General features: G+C 46.7%; 1 protein-coding gene across 5 annotated transcripts in view; it reads right to left on the reverse strand.

Annotated features, from left to right (window-relative positions):
• Positions 1-20,364, reverse strand: part of LOC105497739 (stabilin 2) — a 168,200-nt gene continuing 147,836 nt past the window's right edge. For 3 of the 5 annotated variants that reach the window (XR_011608912.1, XR_011608911.1, XR_011608910.1), the window contains 2 exons: positions 18,306-18,499; positions 17,094-17,220 (listed from right to left, as the gene is read on the reverse strand). Coding sequence is in view for 2 of the 5 variants with exons in the window: in XM_071071220.1 (XP_070927321.1) it covers positions 1,339-1,389; positions 4,104-4,220; positions 5,293-5,421; positions 6,289-6,399; positions 8,391-8,531; positions 9,361-9,480; positions 11,962-12,068; positions 12,213-12,378; positions 14,637-14,770; positions 17,079-17,220; positions 18,306-18,499 (1,412 nt within the window). In the remaining 3 variants the exon portion in view is untranslated. Of the gene's footprint in view, positions 1,390-4,103; positions 4,221-5,292; positions 5,422-6,288; positions 6,400-8,390; positions 8,532-9,360; positions 9,481-11,961; positions 12,069-12,212; positions 12,379-14,636; positions 14,771-17,078; positions 17,221-18,305; positions 18,500-20,364 lie in introns of those variants that run through there. The other 2 variants (XM_071071220.1, XM_071071221.1) reach the window with 2 other exon arrangements.

Raw genomic sequence — 20,364 nt, forward strand, 5'->3', positions numbered from 1 at the left:
TCCCTTTGCCTTCTGAAGGAAGGGGTCTCGGTGCAGATCACCCTTGCAGTGTGTCTAGATGGGAGGGGCATCTTCAACCTTCTTTGGCAGGTTAATTATATTTAACAGACCCCAAAGCCAGCCCACCTATAATATTTGGAAAAATGATGTATTATTTAGTAATTATGGCTTCTTTAAATTTGAGATATAACTAACACCACGCCATAAAATTCACTGTTTTAAAGTGTACAATTTTGTGTTTCTTCGTATAGTCATAAGGTGGTACGACCATCACTACTATCAAATTCCTCATCACCCAAAAAAGAAGTCCCATACCCATTAGCAGTCACTCCTCATTCCCCCTGGCAATCAGCCTACTTTGTCTCTATCAATTTGCCTATTTTAGACATTTCATATAAATGGAATCATATAATACTTGGTCCTTTGTGACTGGCTTCTTAATGTTTTCAAGGTTCATCTGAACTATCACATGTACCAGTACTTCATTTTTTAGGGCTGAATATTTTATTGTACGGACCACCACAGTTTGTTCATTTATCAGCTGATGGAATTTGAGTTGTTTCCATTTTTCTGGCTTTTATGAATAATGCTACTATGAAGATGCATATACAAGTTTTTGTGTGGACATATTTTCATTTCTGTTGAATTTTTAGGTCATGTGGTAACTGTTTATTTTTTTTCCAAACTGTTTTCTACAGTGGCTGTACCATTTTGGATTCCCACCAGCAATGTATGAGGGTTCCATTTTCTCCACATCCTTTCCAATACGTGTTACTGTTTTTTCGATTCTAGCCATCCTCGTGGGTGTGAAGTGGCATCTCACTGTGATTATCATGTCTTCTTAAAGAATTTATAAGACTGATGACGTCTGATTGAAAAGGTCCACAGGAAGTGGATTTTGCCTTCAGAGTTCAAATCCTCCCTTGACACAGTCCCAAAACACTAGATTTGTTGTGTTGACTTTGTTTCTGTTCCACAAACCTTTATTGTGCACAGTTCCTGTGTCAGGCACTGGGCGAGGGGCTGGGATACAAAGATGGAGGCTTACAGTCTAACAGGGAAGAAAGATCAGTTACCCATCGTGTGGGGCAGAATGGAGCGGGTGCCAGCTGAAGCGTACAAAGGAAGAAGAGCCAAAGGGTCAGAGCAGGAAGCTGCACTGGGTGGGCACAGTAACATATCCCTCGCCCACAGAAACAACCCCCAGATCAGCCAGAGAGATGAGGTGTGGCTTCTGAGTGCTTAAAGGACTTTGTTCCCAAAAGGCAACTGGTGCTGAGAATTCAGTTGATGGCCCAGATGGCAGTGGGTGATGGCTGGCGTCTCCTGTCGAGGCCCTCATAGTGTCCCCAAGGGGTCGTTGCCCTCAAGCTGCCGTTCGTCAGAGTCCTGGAAAAGAGAGGGTTGTAAGGGGGCAGGGCATTCTGCGTGTGGAGTTCTAGGTTGAACCTCTCTGGTGGCCCCTGGCCTGAGGCCTGACTCTCCCTGAGCGCTGTGTGCTGGACCTGTTCGTTCATGCTGCTGCCTTGTGTTGGGAGGCGGGATGGGCTGGGGGTAGGGCCACCTGTTCTGGAAACCCATTTAGTCTCTCCTGCTTGAAGCTGGGTGGCCCAGGACAAATCATTCCAACTTGGCTGTGGTTTCTTCATCTACAAAGGGTCATAATATACCTCACAGGGAGGTAGGAGGATTAAATTAGAGCCTACATCTAACAAGTTATAAGCACCTCACAAAAGGTAGCTAATATTATAAAAACTCCTTTCAGTTTGAAAATTCATCTTGAACCAGCGGTGGCTCTTGAGTGCCTGAGAGAGTGTAATAGGAACCCCGCTCGGCCGGGCACGGTGGCTTGCGCCTGTAATCCCAGCACTTCGGGAGGCTGAGGTGGGAGGATCACCTGAGGCTTGCAGTGAGCCCTGATGGTGCCACTGCACTCCAGCCTGCATGACACACCAGGACCCTGTCTAAAAATGGCCACACTCTAGAGGTGGCCAAGCCAAGCCTTCTGCTGACTTTAGCTCTGACTGGCACCCAGGCTTTGTTAATTAGCATACTAGATGCTAGAAATGGCTTTTCATGGGTGAAACTAGTGGTGGTAAATGTGTCTGGAGTCACTAAAAATAGTGTAAAAGGCATGAGAATGTAGCACGCCACTTTGCAAGCTGGTACCTCATGCTTAGGATTCCAGAATGTTTTTACCATGTAGTCTGAATAGCAGTTTTAGCTGCAACCTGCATTTAGGCTACTTTCTCACCTGCCTCAGGGGAATCTTTCATGCATGGTGCTGATCGAGCCCTCAGAAGAGGACAGACAATGGGGAAGGCATGGGGTACATTGGAGAGAATGTATGCATTTGTTTCTCTCTGCTTTTTAAATGAAGGTGATTTCGGCATCACAATACTTAGTTAACAAATGTAATTTAGCTGAACTTACCACCCCCCCACCCCCACCTTTTTTTTTTTTTTTTTTTTGGAGACAGAGTCTTGCTCTGTCACCCAGGCTGGAGTGCAGTGGTGTGATCTCAGCTCACTGCAATCTCCGCCTCCCTGGTTCAAGCGATTCTGTTGCCTCAGCCTCCTGAGTAGCTGGGATTACAGGCGCCCCCCACCACTCCTGGTTAATTTTTGTATTTTTAATAAAGATGGGATTTCACCATGTTGGCCAGGCTGGTCTTAAACTCCTGACCCTCAGGTGATTCACCTGCCTTGGCCTCTGAAAGTGCGGGATTACACGCATGAGCCACTGCACCTGGCGTGAACTTACCCTTGAAATGTGAACCAGAAGCCTTTACATGGCTTCGATTGAAAAATAACCAGATTGCAAATCATATTTTCTTATTCTATTGCATATATATTACATCTGTTACCGCAGGCATGAAGAACCACAAGATATTTACCTTTGGTTTGCTTTGGAAAAATATCTGTTGCACTATACAAACTTCAACATGGTAGAAGAAAACATTTCTCTCCTTCTATAAAAAGAAAAATTAAGTTCTATTCCTTTTTTTAGTCCAGAACTGCTGGTAAACTACAGGCAGGATGTACTTCCACATGTGTTATGAATGCGGTACCCTGCCAAGGGGTCCCCCTGGATTGATGTCCGTGGAGGCACCAGCTAAGCTCCAGCATCACTGACTCTAGAGATAAATGGTCCCTTTCTGGAAGACCAGAGCAGAACACCCACACATGTACATTATAAGGCCTCATCAAAGAAAAGTAGCTCTGACAAGCAGTAAAATCTTGGACAACAATGTCAGTGTAAGGTTAAAGGACTAGGCTGGGTGTAGTGGCTCATGCCTGTAATCCCAGTGCTTATGGGAGGCCAAGGCGGGTGGATCACCTGAGGTTGGGAGTTTGAGACCAGCCTGACTGACATGGAGAAACCCTGTCTCTACTAAAAAATACAAAAAACTAGCCGGGCGTGGTAGCGGGCGCCTGTAGTCCCAGCTACTCGGGAGGCTGAGGCAGGAGAATGGCGTAAACCCGGGAGGCGGAGCTTGCAGTGAGCTGAGATCTGGCCACTGCGCTCCAGCCTGGGCGACAGAGCAGGACTCCATCTCAAAAAAAAGAAAAAAAAAATACAAAATTAGCCAGGCGTGGTGGTGGGCACCTGTAATCCCAGCTACTCGGAGGCTGAGGCAACAATCACTTGAACCTGGGAGGCGGAGGTTGTGGTGAGCCAAGATCACGCCACTGCACTCCAGCCTGGTGACAGAGTGAGACGACATCTAAAGGAAAAATCCTTTTTCCTTATATCATGTTTTACACCTGCTACTTCATAAATGGTTGCAGCAGAATTCAGCCCAAGACTTTTTTCCACTGTGACATCTCACCTGGTCATGAGATTGGGCTTGGATAACAACCTCTTGTTCTCCCCTGTCTCTATTTGTTCAAGGATTCTGCTGTCTACCCAAGAGAACCCAGGAACTCTGAACAACCACACTGGCTTCAGTCAGCTTGCAAAACTGGCTTTTAGGATTGTTACCTGATATACATTCTAGAAATGAACCTTCTTTGGTACAAACTCTCCACTACAATTTCCTAAAAGACGTCATTCCCTTGTACCCCAAGGGAACCTATTCCTAGATAAGAATGCAAACTCACCGTGAAGGGGTCGTAGGAAGGTTCTGGGGGAGCTGAGGTGGCGCTCTCATACAAGGGGTTCGAGATATTCTCAGGCTGCTGCTTGCCAACAGCTGCAACATTAATTTCCTCTTCCGACTGTTTGGAAAGACAAGCATGAAAGCCAGGAGCGTCTCATCCAAGTTGGCAGGTAAAGCAAGCCACCCTTTGCCTCTGGGAGCTTTTCCTTAACAGTCCTTTGTTGAGAGATGATTCACATATAATAAAATGCACCAACCTTTAGGTTCAGCTCGGTGACATCTTACTGATGTCTACCCAGTGGTGATCACCACCAAATCAGCACATAGGGCATTTCCATACCCCAGGATGTGTTCACATGCTCATAGCCTGCCGGTACTGCCACCCAGGGTAACCGCTGTTCTGACTCCCATCAACCTGGAGTGGTGGTGTCTGTCCTTCAACTTAATATAAATGCAGTCATACAGCCTGTACACTTTTGCTCAAAATGGGGTTGAGATTTGCCCCTGGAGCTTATAAATATGCAAGCTGTCTGCCAGAAGGCAGCAAACTGCTGCCTGGGGGGTCTGCACCACAGCCTTTACCAGGAGTGTTTTGAGGAGGTGGCAGCGGGAGAGGGTGGGCCAGAGAGGAGGACAAAGTCCATAAGGAAGGATGCTTAACTGCTGTGCTGCTGCCCAGGCTGTATTCCTACACGACCAGCCAAGAGCTGGCTGCTGATTGGGATGTGGACTCAACTGTTCAAACAGAAATGAGTTTCACGGGCTGCAGCATAAAGCGTCTGGCTGTGTAGGGTCCCTGGCCCTGTCCCCCAGTCCTCAGAGCCAGTCTTGAAGCTCAGGCTAGGTCATGGGGTGTGCTTGTGCAGTGAATCCTCCAAGGTGAACGAGACTCCTAGGTCCTAGTGAATGGGCCTCCGGGCCAAACCCCTGGCACAGAGGCTCGGGGTGTGTTCTCTCCTTGCCAGGCCCTGTCTCAACCAGAAGGAGGGGAACCACCACTGCTGTTCCTCCTAAGGGCAGGGACCCCACCCAAGCAGCAGTAAGCATGAGGTGGGTGGCCACCCCTACTACTGTGTGACACTGCTTCTGGGTGAGGACTCTGGCGAGACTACTCGGCTGAAGCAGCCCAGGTTCAGGGACTGGGATTTTGGAGAGGACCCCATCATCATGTTCCCATTTTTCTCTCTCACCTCAAAATGCTGGAAGCCTATTGTTCTCCGGTTTAGCCGAAAGAAAGAATATGCAGCCAAGGCAACAGCTCCAATGACCAAGATGACGGCAAAGAAGATCCCTGCTCCCAAGCCAGTGTGGGTCAAGCTCTGAACACAGAAAGAAAGAAAAGGGGCTCATTCTTAAAACTTCTGACTCCCCAAAGGGGAACCCTTGGTGGCCCGAGGCATTCTGGAGCCAGTGGGGATAAAAATATTGATATGTTAACATGTATCTGGCCCTTACTACTGCCAGGGTCTAATACCCTTCCATGAAATAAGCCATTGAAGTGTGATAATAGCCCAAAGAGACAGGGACAGTTATTATTGTTCTTAGTTTTATGTGGGAGAACTGAGGCACAGAGAGGTGAAGCACTTGCCCAATATCACACAGCCAGTCAGTGGTAGAAGTGGGCTTTGCACCCAGTCTGGCTTTGCAGCTCCTATGCTTAACCACTGTGCTATGGAACTCTCCAGCAGCTCACCCCTCCCCTCATGCTTTTGGGAAAAAAAAAATGCTAACCACCACCAACTTTTATTTAGCATGTACTATGTGTCAGGGGCTGTTCTAAGTGTTTTCTATTTTTAACTCAGTTTTCCCCAAAACCCAGGAGGGAGCCATTATGAGCCCCATTTTGCAGATGGGAGAATTGGGACTCAGAGATACTATGAAGTGACGGGGCCAAACCAGAGCTTAGGATTTCTCACTCCCCTTCCAGCGCTTCCTTTGTTGGCCCATCCTCTCCCTTTCATTCAACAGATATTAATGGTGACTGGTGCTGTGTTGCTAATGCTTGGGAGTGGGGATGGCAGGAAGCAGGGTTGGGCAGTCCTGAAGCCAGCTACCTTGGAGGTTGGAGGCTCCTCCAGTCTCTGGAGGAGGAGGGCAGAGGACAGGGCTTCTGGTAATGGTTTGCCTGTTGGTGAGTGGGCACCGGGACTCCTCCTGGCCCGTTACCAGGGACCCTAGATACTCACCATAGGGGCAGGGGGTGCTTTTAAAGGCCTGGAAATGATATGAATGATCCCATTGGAGGCAAAGATGTCCCACTGCAGAATGGCTCTTCCATCAACAAACCTGGTCTCCGTCTAGGGAAATGAGAAGAGCATTGATGGCTTTTACTCTCATCGAGGGACGTTGTTTAAATAAAATGTGTATGCTTCTCTCCAGCTTATTGTATGCCTATTTAATTCTCAGGCCTTGCCACAGACCCTAAGAGGGTAGAATAAGTTTTTCCTCCCTTGTATCACAAGGTCCCTGAGCCCAGGTTTCAGGTTTGTCTCCACTGATAGGCAGCCTAGGACTTCTCCTCACCCTCTGGACAGCCCATAACACATTAGTTGTCCTGTGCCGACAAGCTGATCTGAGGGCTGCAGAGAACCTTACGGATCATTTGTCCAACCTACTTGTCTGATAGATGAGTGATCAGAAGGAAAATGGCCCGACCCAGATCACCCAGGGAGTGAGTGGCAAACCCCACGCCTGTGGACTCTGAGTCCATGCACTGAACATCACACCACACTGTTAGAAAAGATGAAATTTTAAGTGATGTCCCAGTGTGATTTCCTGGCTTGTGTGGGCAGAAGCTGAGGCCCTGTGCCCCCTCCCCTGCTGAATCACAATCTTCATTTTAACAAATTTCCAGCAGATTCAAATGCACATTAAATTTTGAGAGACACTAGTCTAAACTGCTCTTAAATAGAAATCATTTAATGAGATAAACATTTAAAACCAATATTTGTTAAGCACTTGCTACCTGTCAGGCACTATTCTCTGCATGTCTCAGAACTTGAATCTGACATCATGGTTCTCACCACCTCCACCACTACCACCACGGTTTCCTCCATCAGTATCATCACCATCATCCACACTGAAGGATGGATGTCACCCAAAATAATGCCATTTTGGGCCAGGCACGGTGGCTCACGCCTGTAATCCCAGCACTTTGGAAGACTGAGGCAAGCGTATCACTTGAGGCCAGGAGTTCAAGAGCAGCCTGGCCAACATGGCAAAACCCCATCTCTACTAAAAATACAAAAATTAGCTGAGCATGGTGGCGGGAACCTGTAGTCCCAGCTACATGGGAGGCTGAGGCAGGAGGATTGCTTCAATCTGGGAGGGGGAGGTTGCAGTGAACTGAGATTGTGCCACTGTGCTGCAGCCTGGGTGACAGAGTGAGAAACTGTCTAAAAAACAACAAAAAACCACCCCCCCCCCAACCATTTTGGCATATTAGTTATTTTGAGCAGAAGGCACTTGAGAAACAGCAGTTGCAGGAACAACTGGGAGTAGATGACGAAATGGATCTGTACAAACAAATCTACTGAAATACTCCTAATCTTCCACTCGTTTCCACCATCTATTTGTTAGTCATGCCACAATTTACTACCCTTAGCCTAAACCCCTTTATTTGATCACTTTTCCACAAATGCATCATTTCTTTAAAAAGTATATAAGCTCTTGATCCCAACAGTTCTTTGAGTCTTTATTTTCCATATGAGGATTCCCTTGATGCACATAAAAGATTAAATAAAATGCATATGCTTCTCTCCTGCTTATTGTATGTCTAATTTAATTCTCAGGCCCAGCCACAGACCCTAAGAGGGTAGAATAAGTTTTTCCTCCCTTGTGTCACAATCATGAAAATAATGACCTGTGCCATCACCATCATCCTCATTTTTCAGATGAGGAAATTGAGACACAGAGAAGCTGGATAACTTATTTAAGTCCTTATAGTTAGCAAGTGGCAGAATTGGGGTCATTTGACTTCGGAGCTCATGTTAATGCCTGGAATAGGCTGACAAGCTGACCGAAATGAAGGTGGAGAATCAGACAGCTTTAAAATGGGTTCATTATCCTTCCCCATTACCAGCTTCTGAGGCTGGCCTATTTCCCAAGGGGTAGGGGCTGCCCAGTTGTCAGTGTGGTACGCTGTGGTAGGCAGTTAACACCATCCCCTATCTGCAGGTTTAGAGTTTATGTTCACATAATAGTTGCCACCTATTAAGCACCTACTATATGCCAGGAACTTTGCATGCATTATCTCCAGTTCTCCCAAGAAGCCCAGAAGACTCCGTACCGGTTGGAGTGGGTCGTGGCTGGCGGTGACGAGCAGCTTGCTCCCCAGCCTTGTTTGCAGGGTGGTGCCATTGACAAGGTCATTGTAGAAAAACATGCTGACATTGGCGAGGTGGTGCTCGATGTCCCGCCCAGACAGGGTCTGAGAAAAAAGGAGAAACACAGAATGCTCTTCAAAGGTCAATGTTTTGTCTTTTTAATGATGGGGATGACGAAGAAAATCGCTTCTCATGGCCTAAGCTTTCCTGCCTCCATGTGGAGATCTCAGACTTCTGGTTGTTTGGGCTCTGCCAGAGGCCACCTATAGCTAGGATGTGGGATTGAATGTCATTTGTATTGTCTAGAGCAGAGCTTTCCAGCAGCGTTCTAGGAAGAAAGGGTCTTGAGGTAGGCAGAGGCATTACTCTTCTCAGCCCTCAGTTGGCTGGTGGGACTGTTGGAGCCTTGGGTGAGCCACCTGTGCATGAACTGAATAAATACTGCCAATCCTGTGTGCCGTGACGTGAAGAAGGTTGGCGTGGAACACAGATTGCGTCAGTGGCCCTGGTTCTTCCCCACTCCCTGCACCCCTGGCCCTTTGCCCCCCATGCTGACTTTGGCCTCTGTCATGTGACCTATCAGGCCAGGGGCACATTAGCAAACATGATCAAACAGAGGCTTGAGAAGCACTGTCGGGACAGGGCCTACTCTCGCCTCTCTCACTCCTTGCCACTGCCCTGAGAACTCGCCTGGGCTAGCCTGCTGGACGATGAGAGTCCCATGGAGCAGAGTGATCGACGGCCCAGCTAGAGTAGCTGACGGCGGGTCTCAGACCCGAGTGTGCCAAGTCCAAGGGAGTGGCCACTGATCTGCAGATGTGTGAGCTAAATAAATGTGTAGCCACTGAGTTTTCAGGTAATTTGTGACCCAGCATTGTTGTAGTGATAGATAACATGCTAGTCTAAAGCGAAGGCACCAGGGACGCAACTCACCTCGTTCTCCCCCAGCCCACTGTTCTGCGGCACAAAGAGGGTGCCACGGATGGACAGGTCAGTCAGGTGTTCTAGAAATGCACGGCCTCGAGCTGAGCTGTTAGAATAGGCCAGCACTTCCTGGGGAGAAGAAGGAAGTCATCAGAGGGGCCAGCCCTGGTGTGCAGGGACCAGGGTGGCTGGAGAAGGTCCCAGGGCATCACCCATCTGGGAATATTCATGTGTCAGCAAACTCAGCCTGCTGCTCCTTTGCTGTGTCTTCTGCCTGCATCGTGAGAGTTTGAGGACTTTTCCTTTCCTCAGTGAATCCTATGGTTTAAGATGCAGCCACGTCACAGCCGATCCTCCATGTGGCTGCCTGAGCAGCCCTTTGAAAGGTGCATCAAATCTCGAGTCTCCTCAAAATCCTGTAGTGGCCCCCACTTCACTCAGAGGAACAGTCCAAGTCTTCATAAGGGCTCATGAGGCCCAAAGCATGAGGCTGCTGTTGCTTCTCTGACACTGGGCCTAGCTGTCCTCTCTCGCTCACTCTGTTCCAGCCATATGGGGCCTCCCTGCTCTTCCTCAGACTGGCCTGGCACGCTCCTGCCGCTCATCCTTTGCTCAACCGTTCCTTCTGCCTGGAATGTTCTTCCCCCAAGTCTGCGTGGCTCACCCCCTCTCCTCCATTTACACTTTGCTCACATGCCACTTTCTCCCCAAAGCCTTCCCTCATCACTTCCGACAAGGGGGACCCTGGGGTGCCCCCCAGCCCTGTTCCACTTTTTCCATAGGATCTGGATCTATCACCTTCTAGCACTCAATACTATTGACTTGTTTGTTCCATTTGTTGTTTGCTTGTTCACTGATCTATCTCAAGCACACGGTAAGTGCTAAATATTCACTGAGCAGGCTGGGTGTCGTGGCTTACACCTATAATCCCAGCACTTTGGGAGGCTGAGGTGAGAGAACAGCTTGAGCACAGGATTTTGAGACCAGCCTGGGCAACAAAGTGAGACTCCATCTCTACAAAAAGTTAAAAAAATTTAGCCGATATGGTGGTGTGTACCTATAGTCCCAGCTGCTCGGGAGGCTGGGGTGGGAGGAACCCTTGAGCCTAGGAGTTTGAGGCTGCTGTGAGCCAAGACCGTGCCACTGTACTCCAGGCTGGACAATACAACAAGACTCTGTCTCTTAAGAGTAAAAAAAAAAAAAAAAAAAAAAAAAATATATATATATATATACACACACACACACACACACACACACACACACACACTTTAATATATATTTTTAAAATATTTATTTATTTATTCCTCCTTCTGGGCTACTGAGGCCCAGAGAAAGTAGGTAATTTGCTGAAAATGTTTTGTTCTGACACCATCTTTTCTTTGAAAGGCTGTTGCAAGCCAGGCTCCCACACAGCAGAAAGGTTAGTTTGGGTGTTCATCTCTAGTGTATTTAATGGTGGTCCTGATTTTTAGACCAGTGAGATGGGTATCTTTGGTCTGTGGACAAAGACTCCATTTTGGGGTCCTTGGTCTAACTTCCCCATGGATCCTACAAGTCCCATACTCATGCTCGGTGCCCTTTCCTCCTGCGGTCACTGACTGTAGATTCTACTGGGAACAGTAGCCCAGGCTGTCCTTGTTCCACACTCTAAAGCATGAGGGGGAGAGGTTGGAACCAGGCAGTCTGAGATTGAGCCCAGCTCTGATGAGTTAGGCTGTGTCCTTGGCCTTACTAAGCCTCAGTTTCTTCATCTAAAATGTGGATATAGAAGTGGCTTGTACAGTTGCATGAGGGTTTAGTCCTTCTAACAAGTATTTATGGAGCACGTGTCATGTGCCAGCTACTATCTGAGGGGTTGGGGAGACAATGGTGGTCAAGGCAAAGAAAATCCTTTCCCTTATGGAACTTACATTCTAAGGCTTGAATGAAATGTCCTCGTAAAGGGCTCAGTACAGTGCCCCATACAAAATAAATGCTCAAGAAATGTTAACTGTTGTTATTGTTGTTGTCATTATTACTGTTAGGTCAATTCTTTGATCAGTCAGCACCAAACCTTTCTCCAGATGGGGCTTTCTCTTCGCTGGATATGACTTGTAGAATATTAACGTGACTTTAAGTGCAGTGCAAGATGCAAATTGACTCTATGTTAATTTGGCTCATTGGGTGATCACCAGGCAGGCTTAGCTAACTACATTCAAGAAGAAGATTAAGAGGGTCTCATTTGTATAGATCATGCTCTTAAACTATTCCAGATACAAACAGAGATAATAATACCAGCTCACATGAACATAGAATTTTCCATGTACAGACCACAGATCTAAATGCTTCACAACTATTAACTCATTTAATGATCACAATGACCCTACACAGTTAATGCTACTACCATCTCCGTTTTATAGATGAGGAAACTGAGTCCCAGAGAGGAAAGTAACTTCTTTAAGGTTTTACAAGTGAGTGGCAAAACTAGGCTTTAGATTCAGACAAGGTGGTCCAGCACCCATTTCTTAACCATGACTGTGGCCTTCAGCTTCTTAAGGCCTCACCCCTCTAATAGCTGCTTTGAGGGAACCCCTCCCTGCCTGAGGCAAACCAAGCAGACATGGTACATACCGTCAGGAAGTTTGTGAGTGAGGGGAAGGACATCAGGACCTGCAGCAGGTTCCCGCTGCACGAGAAGCCATCTCCCACATAGCCCACCTTGCAGGAGCAATTCACATCTGGAGAGCAGAGGCACACAGGGTCCCACACAAGTAAGGCAGGGGCCAGGCCTGCACTGCTCCCATTTGGGGAGTGACTGGCCAGGCTGAGGATTGCTCAGCAGCTGCATGGCCTGGAACCTGAAGTGTAGTTGGGGCAGTTACCTTTCATCCGATAGCAGAAGACATCCCACATTTCACTCTTGTTGGGTCTAGGTCCATAGTCCACTATCCCAACCACACCAGAGCCACAGTTCTGGGAGGCGAAGGCTGTGGGGTAGGCAACCCGCCCACTCTCCAGCCAGCCTGCTGAGCACAGGTGGTACTTGGCCTGCAGGGATACAGACATGGCCATGGGTCAGCTGCAATTCCATGTGTTGTGGCATCATTTGGTTAATGTCTGATTCCCCTATTAGACCATAAAACCCATAAAGTCTCATTTTGCCTATTGCACCTCTGTGCCTGGCACACAGTAGGTGGTCATTAGATGTTGATTGATTGATTGATTGAGCCCCTGGGTGAACAAAAGTGTCCTCTCTTGTAGGTGCCCAGGTCTTTCATACTCATTTCTCTTCTTTCTGCTCTTGAGAAAGAATTTGCTGTCATCCATTTATACTAGGCGCAAATTTTTCTGCTAATGGGTTGATAGAACTCTGACTGGTAGAACTCTTTTTTGTTTTTTGTTTTTTTGAGGCGGAGTCTCGCTCTGTCACCCAGGTTAGAGGACAGTGGCATGATCTTGGCTCATTGCAACCTCCACTTCCCAGGTTTAAGCAATTCTCCTGTCTCAACCTCCTGGGTAGCTGGGATTACAGGTGTGCACCACCATGTACAGCTAATTTTTGTAGAGATGGGGTTTCTCCATCTTGATCAGGCTGGTCTCAAACTCCTGACCTCAAGTGATCCACCCGCCTCTGGCTCCCAAAGTCCTGGAATTACAGGCGTGAGTCACCATGCTTGGCCTAGAACTCTAATTCTTCATCATAATATCATCATCACTCTCATCATCATTATTATAATTATTGTCACCCTCCCCATTACCACCACCATTATCATCATCACCACCATCATCATAAGACTTATTGAGAGTTTATCTGGGATCAGGTTCTCTCGCAAGAGCTTTTCATGTGTCAACACCTTGAACTCTCAATCAACCCTATGAGGTGGGAACTTTTTAAATCCTCATACAACTGGGAAAATTGAGGTAAAGAGAAGTAACAGGCCGGGCATGGTGGCTCATGCCTGTAATCCCAGCACTTTGGGAGGCCAAGGAGGGCGGATCACGAGGAGATCGAGACTATCCTGGCTAACATGGTGAAACTCCGTCTCTACTAAAAATACAAAAAATTAGCCGGGCGTGGTAGCGGGTGCCTGTAGTCCCAGCTACTAGGGAGGCTGAGGCAGGAGAATGGCGTGAACCCAGGAGGAGGAGGTTGCAGTGAGCTGAGATCGTGCCACTGCACTCCAGCCTGGGCGACAGAGCAAGACTCCATCCCCCCTCCCCCCCCCCCAAAAAAAAAGAGAAGTAACTTGCTCAAAGTCACACAATTGGCAATTGGCAGAACTGGCATTCAAACCCAGGTGGTCCACTATTCCAGATCTCTTAATAATCTTAAAAATTGAGTTCCTACTGTGTGCCATATTACATTTAGTCCTTCCACAAACATGCCAGGTAAGTCAGAGATTTTAGTGGCTTGATCAAGGTCATGTGACCAGCAAGCAGGAGAGGAGAGATTCAGATTCTCCATGAGTCTGGGTCCTGGCATCAGAGGTTTTATTCCTTGGTAAAGAAATACCAGGTCTGAAAAAGTAGAGATTTGTTAGTGATGGAGGTTGGAGAAGGGGCTTTAAAAGCATACCTACTAGGCATTCATCACCTCTGCTCCCAGTGATAAACCACCAGCCTGGAACTCCAACCTGCTAGCTTTTCCAAATGGGTAGGACTTCTAGTTTCAGAGGTTAAGAGAGCAGCACCTGATCAAAGAGTTCCGTTTCCTTCCTGCTGTGTCTGAAAGCTTGTGCAGTCTCTATTTATTCTTTTCACAGTCCCTCCAGCCACAGAGAGCTCCAGCTATTCCACAGAAACTCCACTGTTTTGTGGGTTCGGGGTGATCTACCCTAGGCTTCTGGGTATTGCTGTCTTTCTGGTTTCCGGCTGTGAGGTATGCACTTCCAGTCTCTGCCTCTGCCTTGGCAGTTGAATGTCATAGTTGAAATAGATTTTTAAGAGTCAGGTCTACACTTGGATATTGGATCTGCCACCTCTTGGCTGGGTGACATCAGGCACTGTACTTAAACTAAGCCTCAGTTTCCCTATCTGTAAAATGGGAATAGTAACACCTGCCCTGCCTCCAGAGATGTTGTAAGGATGGACAATAATATCAACAAAGCACCACACACAGTCCCTGACACATAATAGATGCAATAGATGCCCAATAAATGGACACGGTGACTGTTAGCATTGTTCCAGGAGCTACCTGCACTCCCCTGCTTGAAGGCAACAGCTCAAGTCTCCCCCATGTTAAGAAGGGGCTGCACTTCCACCCCTGCAGACTCTGTCTGCACAGAATCTGCCAACTGACGACCCACCTTCTGGGCATAGGAGAGCTGGTTGTAGGTTGCCATGGTCGCAGTTTCGTTGGCACAGGCCTCTTTGGCTTTGTCAAAGGTCAGCTTATACTGGCCCAGCGGGGAGCGTAGATGGAACACCCCAACAGTGGTATCTGGATGAGGAAGAAGAGGAATTGCCCAGGTCAACCCACCAGGTTGGCAGTGTTTCCAACAATGGACTCTGAAGGACTTTCAAAACGAAGGCCAGCTATACCCCAGGTGTCTCCAGAAGCCATTTCCCCTTCAAGTTATGTTGAAGTACATCATTTAAAATATTTCTTTCTTTTCTAACTATAAAACTAGCATATGTTCATTGTAGAAATTAGGGCAATACAGAAAAGTAAAAAAATAATCAAAAACCACCTACAATTCTATTCTCCAGAAATAATCACTACTCCCTGGCTAAAATTTTGGTGTATTTCCTTCTAGAATTTTACTTTATTTTTTGGTAAATTGTTAATTTGATATAATTTGACATTCTTTCAATCTTCTTTCCTATTTATTCATGTTATATATACTATAAATGTGGTAGCATATTGCCGACGTAGTTTTCATAAATCTTTTTAAAACTTAACATTAAATCATAATTACATCCTAATATTATAAAATTTCTCTGGTAACATGATTTTCTCCTCCTCCCCATACTTACAATTGAAAATTTTTTTGTGACCTTTACAGCTATAAAAAACACATTAAAGTGAGTTTCTGCCCAGGGCTCTGTGTGTTTTCTGACGCCTGCTGTGCCTTTTAAAAAAGTTTTAAAAACTCATTTCCTCCTAAGATACTGGAAGATTTTTATCATTGGTTCATAGCTGATATCTTTCCTAACCAAAAAATTCAGTGCAGAGACCAGCAATAGTTCAAGGAGCAAGTCACATTTTTATATTGTCAAGTTCATTGTATAATGCCACAAAAGGATACTTTCTTCACCAAAGAAGACTAAGTTTTTCTTGTTTTAACATATTTCAACAGCACAATGCGTAGTCAAATGATCTTGGCCATATCTGAAATGCAAACACCAATTTAACAGCTTGGAGAAGTATGGAAAAGTGTTCCTTGTCTCTTTATTGAGACAACAAAATACAATGAATTTGAGTAGATGTATATCAATATATTTTATCATCATTTACTATTAGATATATATGTTATTTCTAATTTTCTGTGATGTTAAATAATGTTGGGATGGGTATGCTTATCTTTATTCAATTCTCAGATTATTTCTATAGGATGGGGTCCTGGAAACAGAACCAACAGGTCTCAGTATGAGTTACTTTAAGGTTGTCTGCTGCACGCATTACCAAATCGGTTGCCAATCGTGAGGGCAGGTTGCCCTCCTGTGAACCGTGTGAGGGCAGTGCTTCCTCCTGAACGTGGGATGGTTCTGTAACTGTGCCTACAGGGAAAGCTGAGGCATTTTCCCAAGCTAACAGTAACCACACAGCTCCAACAGAAGGGAGGTCCAACGCGATGCACAGTCACTTAGTATCACTGCCAATATTTTCTTGGCATTCATAACAGAAGGAAAAAGCCCGTGGGAGAAGCTGGACCACACTCTATGAGCTGGGTAGATTTCCACCTGGAAGTGGGCTTTGGGAACAGGCGGGACTGGCTGAATGAATTGTGTCCTAAAGAAAAAAACCAAGCTCTTCTTGACTTCACAGTCCCAGAGGAAAATAAATTCCAAATCAGCTGGTCCCAACTGAATTTTTGTCCCCATCCTAAGTAGCAAGTGCCCATAAAATCTTTCTGCTTGGAAGGGCCCCTGTACCTAGACCATAGAATATCCCCAACCAAGCTTTCAAACCTCTCATCACCTTCCCTCCCCAGGTGCTTTCACCCAGCACCACCTTGGTCATTCTCTCCTGGCCATGCTGTCCCTGCCAGCAGAAATGCCTTACCAGCTCCTCTATGTTTAGCCCAATTCAAACCTCCAGGAAGTCTCCACCAGAGTCCACATCTGTCAAACAAACCCAGCCCTGGAGTGATCCAGTACATACTGATCAGCTGTAAATCACAGTGCCCTGAGTCACTTTCTGAACCACTGAAGTCCCTCTGCCTTGGCTAGGGACTACATTTGTGGGTCCTTTCTGGCCTCCTCCACTGGCTTTCAAGATGTTCTATTGCACATGCCTCTACACTTCTGTGTGGCTTTTCACTTTCCTCAGTCTCCCAAGTACCTGGGATTACAGGTGTACGCCACCACACCCAGCTAATTTTTTGTATTTTTAGTAGAGATGGGGTTTCATCATGTTGGCCAGGCTGGTCTCGAACTCCTGACCTCAAGTGATCCATCTGCCTCGGCCTCCCAAAGTGTTGGGATTACAGGCTTGAGCCACCATGCTTGGCCTGTTTTGTTTTTCTTCTTTCCCTTGAGGGTCCCTTCCCCACGTCTGAAGAGAAGGGTGGTTTGGTCACACTGACCCTGGAAATGGAGGTCGACACATTTGGCATCCGCGTGGCACTGCCCGTTGTCCTGTAAGCAGCGGTCGATGGGCAGCTGCTCCGGCTCACAGTTCAGCCCATCTCCCACATAGTGACTTTTACACTCACACTTGTGCTTGCCCTGTGGAGGGAGAGTGGGAAGAGATGAAAAAGTTCCTTCTTTAAGACTCCAGGATGCCCAAGTGCCCATGGGACCAATGTCCAGCCTAGGAGGTGTTCAGATGGACCAAGAGAACATGCCTGTCCTGTCCAGTGGGAATAACTGCTACATCCCGCTTTTATCCAGGCTTATGATGAAACCTCATCCTTTACATCTCAGTTCAAATGTGGTTTCCTCAGAGACAGCCTCCCTGACCACCCTACATAAGTAGCTTTTCCATTCCCTTCTATCACATTGGCCTGATTTATGTTCTTCACAGGGCTCCTCGTGCTCTCTGAAAAAATTCCGTGCATTTGTTTCTGTACCATGCGTTGCCCCCACTCTCTACTTGTGCACGAGCTCCGGGAAAGCAGGGACTCTGTCTTTTTGTTATAACCCTGGGACCTGTAAGAGCATACAGCAGATGCACAATGACCACTGGTTGAATCAATGAATGATCTCCTTTAATCCCCACAACAGCTCTATGATGTCTGCATTATTATGAGGCCCACTTTACAAATGAGAAAACTGGGGCTCAGAGAGTAATTAGCCACCTCCAGGTTACACAGCTTGTCAGTCCAGGAGGTAAGACGCAAAGGCAGTCTGACTCTAGAACCACATTTGTAACCAGCAACAGACATCATCTTGCATCATCTTTTCTGCACTTTTCCTGCCACATCTTACCAGCTGTTTGTTTTTAATAAGCCTTTTATTTAGGATAGTTTTAGATGGATAGAAGGGTGGCAAAGAGAGAACTCTCCACCCGCTTTCCCCTGACGTCCAACATAGCTATAGCACTCTCATCAGAGCTAAGAAATTAATGTTGATACATTGCTGTTAACTGAGCAATACACTTAAGAATTTCACCAACTTTTCCACGGACGCCCTTTTTCTACCTAGGGGACCACCTTGCATTTAGCCCAATGACTTTTAACAAGAAACAGACTGTGCTAGAAAAAATGTTTAGGAAGAGTCCAGGAGATAAGCAGAGTGCAGGAGGTGGAAAGGCAAGGAGGAGCGAAGCCCAAGGGGCTGCTCCCAAATTTCCGTGGGAAAGAGCGACTCACCGGGCCTGTCATCTTACAGGTGGCGTGCTCGTGACACCCTCCATTAAGGCCGTCCGCACAGGGGTCTATCTCTGTGCAGCTGAGCCCGTCCCCTTTGTATCCCTTCTGGCAGCTGCAGGAGACCTTCGTGCCCTTCTGGGAGCATCTGGCCACCTTTGCACAGCCCCCATTGTCCTGTTTGCAGAAATCCACGACTGCAAGAGCAGAGGAGAGAGGGCTCAACTTACCACCTTCTGTGGAACCAGGGCTTCAGGTCAGGGTATGGGTCACTGCAGCACTAGTGGTGCTGGGTGGGTAAATGGGCCCCTACGTGTTCGTGCCTTCTCTCCCCATGCTCTGTGGCCTCTATGCTGGCCTTTGCAACATGAATATTTTTGTGACAACCTCGTAGATGAAGCCTGAGGACATCTGTCCACTTCTGCCCCCTTTGTCATATACCTCCAGGCTTGACTTTGGTATTAGTTTTCAGAATTTGGATTTTTCATGTTAGGGCAGAGAGAGTGTGTGTGTGTGTGTGTGTGTGTGTGTGTGTGTGTGTGTGTGTGTGTGTGTGTGTGTGTGTGTGTGTGTGTGTGTGTGTGTGTAGAGTTAGTGCAATATTGAGCAGCCTGTGAGTTAGACATTGTTATCCCCATTCTATAGGTGAACAAACTGAGACTCAGTTTAACTGATCTGACAAAGGTAAAACAGCTAGAATGTGGCCTGGCTGAAGATTTAAACCCAAGTTGGTTTGGCTCCAAAGTCCATGCTTTCCTCATCGTGCTACCTCTTAGAACTTTTGTTTTCATGATCCCCCAAATATCGACCTAACAATAGATTAGCTCCAGCCTCAGGAGCAGCTGAAAAGCCATCTGTACTTATGCAGCCACTTGAGACCCTGGAAGAATAAAGACAAGGACAAGAAGGCTCATTCTAAGGATGGGAGGGTGGGAAAAGAGAATCTAGGTCTTTGTTGCCATTGTTGAACGCTGACTCACTTTGGAATGCCTTGTAGCTGAATAAAGAACAGGTATAGCAAGATCTAATTTTTGTAAAGAAAGTATATATCTCTATGCGACTATTTATCCTTAGAAAAATATTAGAAAGTACATGTGACTGAGACTGCTAATTTTCCCTCAGTACTTAGTCTCTGTTTTCTTCTTCTTCTGCTGCTGCTTCTTTTTTTGAGACAGTCTTGTTCTGTTGCCCAGGCTATAGTAGAGTGGCCTGATCTCAGCTCACTGCAACCTCTGCCTCCTGGGTTCAAGTGATTCTCCTGCCTCAGCCTCCCAAGTAGCAGGGATTACAGGCACCTGCCCCCACACCCAGCTAATTTTTGTAGTTTTAGTAGAGACGGGGTTTCACCATGTTGGCCAGGCTGGTTTCAAACTCCTGACCTCAAGTGATCTGCCCTTCTTGGCCTCCCAAAGTGCTAGGATTATAGGCGTGAGCCACTGAGCCCGGCGTAGTCTCTTTTTTTCTATAATAATAGATTCTCAGGTGGGCTCATGGTTGCCCAATAAAAGACTACATTTCCCAGGTTCCCTTGTAGCTAGGCATGACCAATGATGAGATTCCAGCCAATGGGATGGGAGCAGATGTGATTTTAACAATTCCTAGTTTGCATAAAGGGAAGGAGGTTTGCCTCCTTCCTCTCCTTCCATCTTGCTGTCCAGGCTGGGCTTATGATATTGGCCACCTCAGATGAGGTGAGTGAATGATGGCAGAGCCACAAGATAAAATGAGTTCAGGCGCCCAAATGACCTTTCAGAGTGAAACTGTGTTAGCCCTGGATACCTCCAACCTGTTATATGAGACAATAGGAAACATCTACCTTATTTATGCCGCCATTCGTTTAGGTCTCTGTATGGCTGAACCTATATCCTAACTACTACAGATGGATATTGCAATGTTGACAGTGATTCTCACCTAGTGGTGAGAGTATGTTTAGGTTTAACTTAAAAAAATAGTGTTGTGTATTTTCTGATTTTTTTTGAAGGCTGGATTACTTGTAGAGTTAGAAAAACATTCTAAAGTTAGCCGGGCATGGTGGCGCATGCCTGTAATCTCAGCTACCTGG

This window comes from Macaca nemestrina, chromosome 10, assembly GCF_043159975.1.
Source record: "Macaca nemestrina isolate mMacNem1 chromosome 10, mMacNem.hap1, whole genome shotgun sequence".
Taxonomy (NCBI): Eukaryota; Metazoa; Chordata; class Mammalia; order Primates; family Cercopithecidae; genus Macaca; species Macaca nemestrina.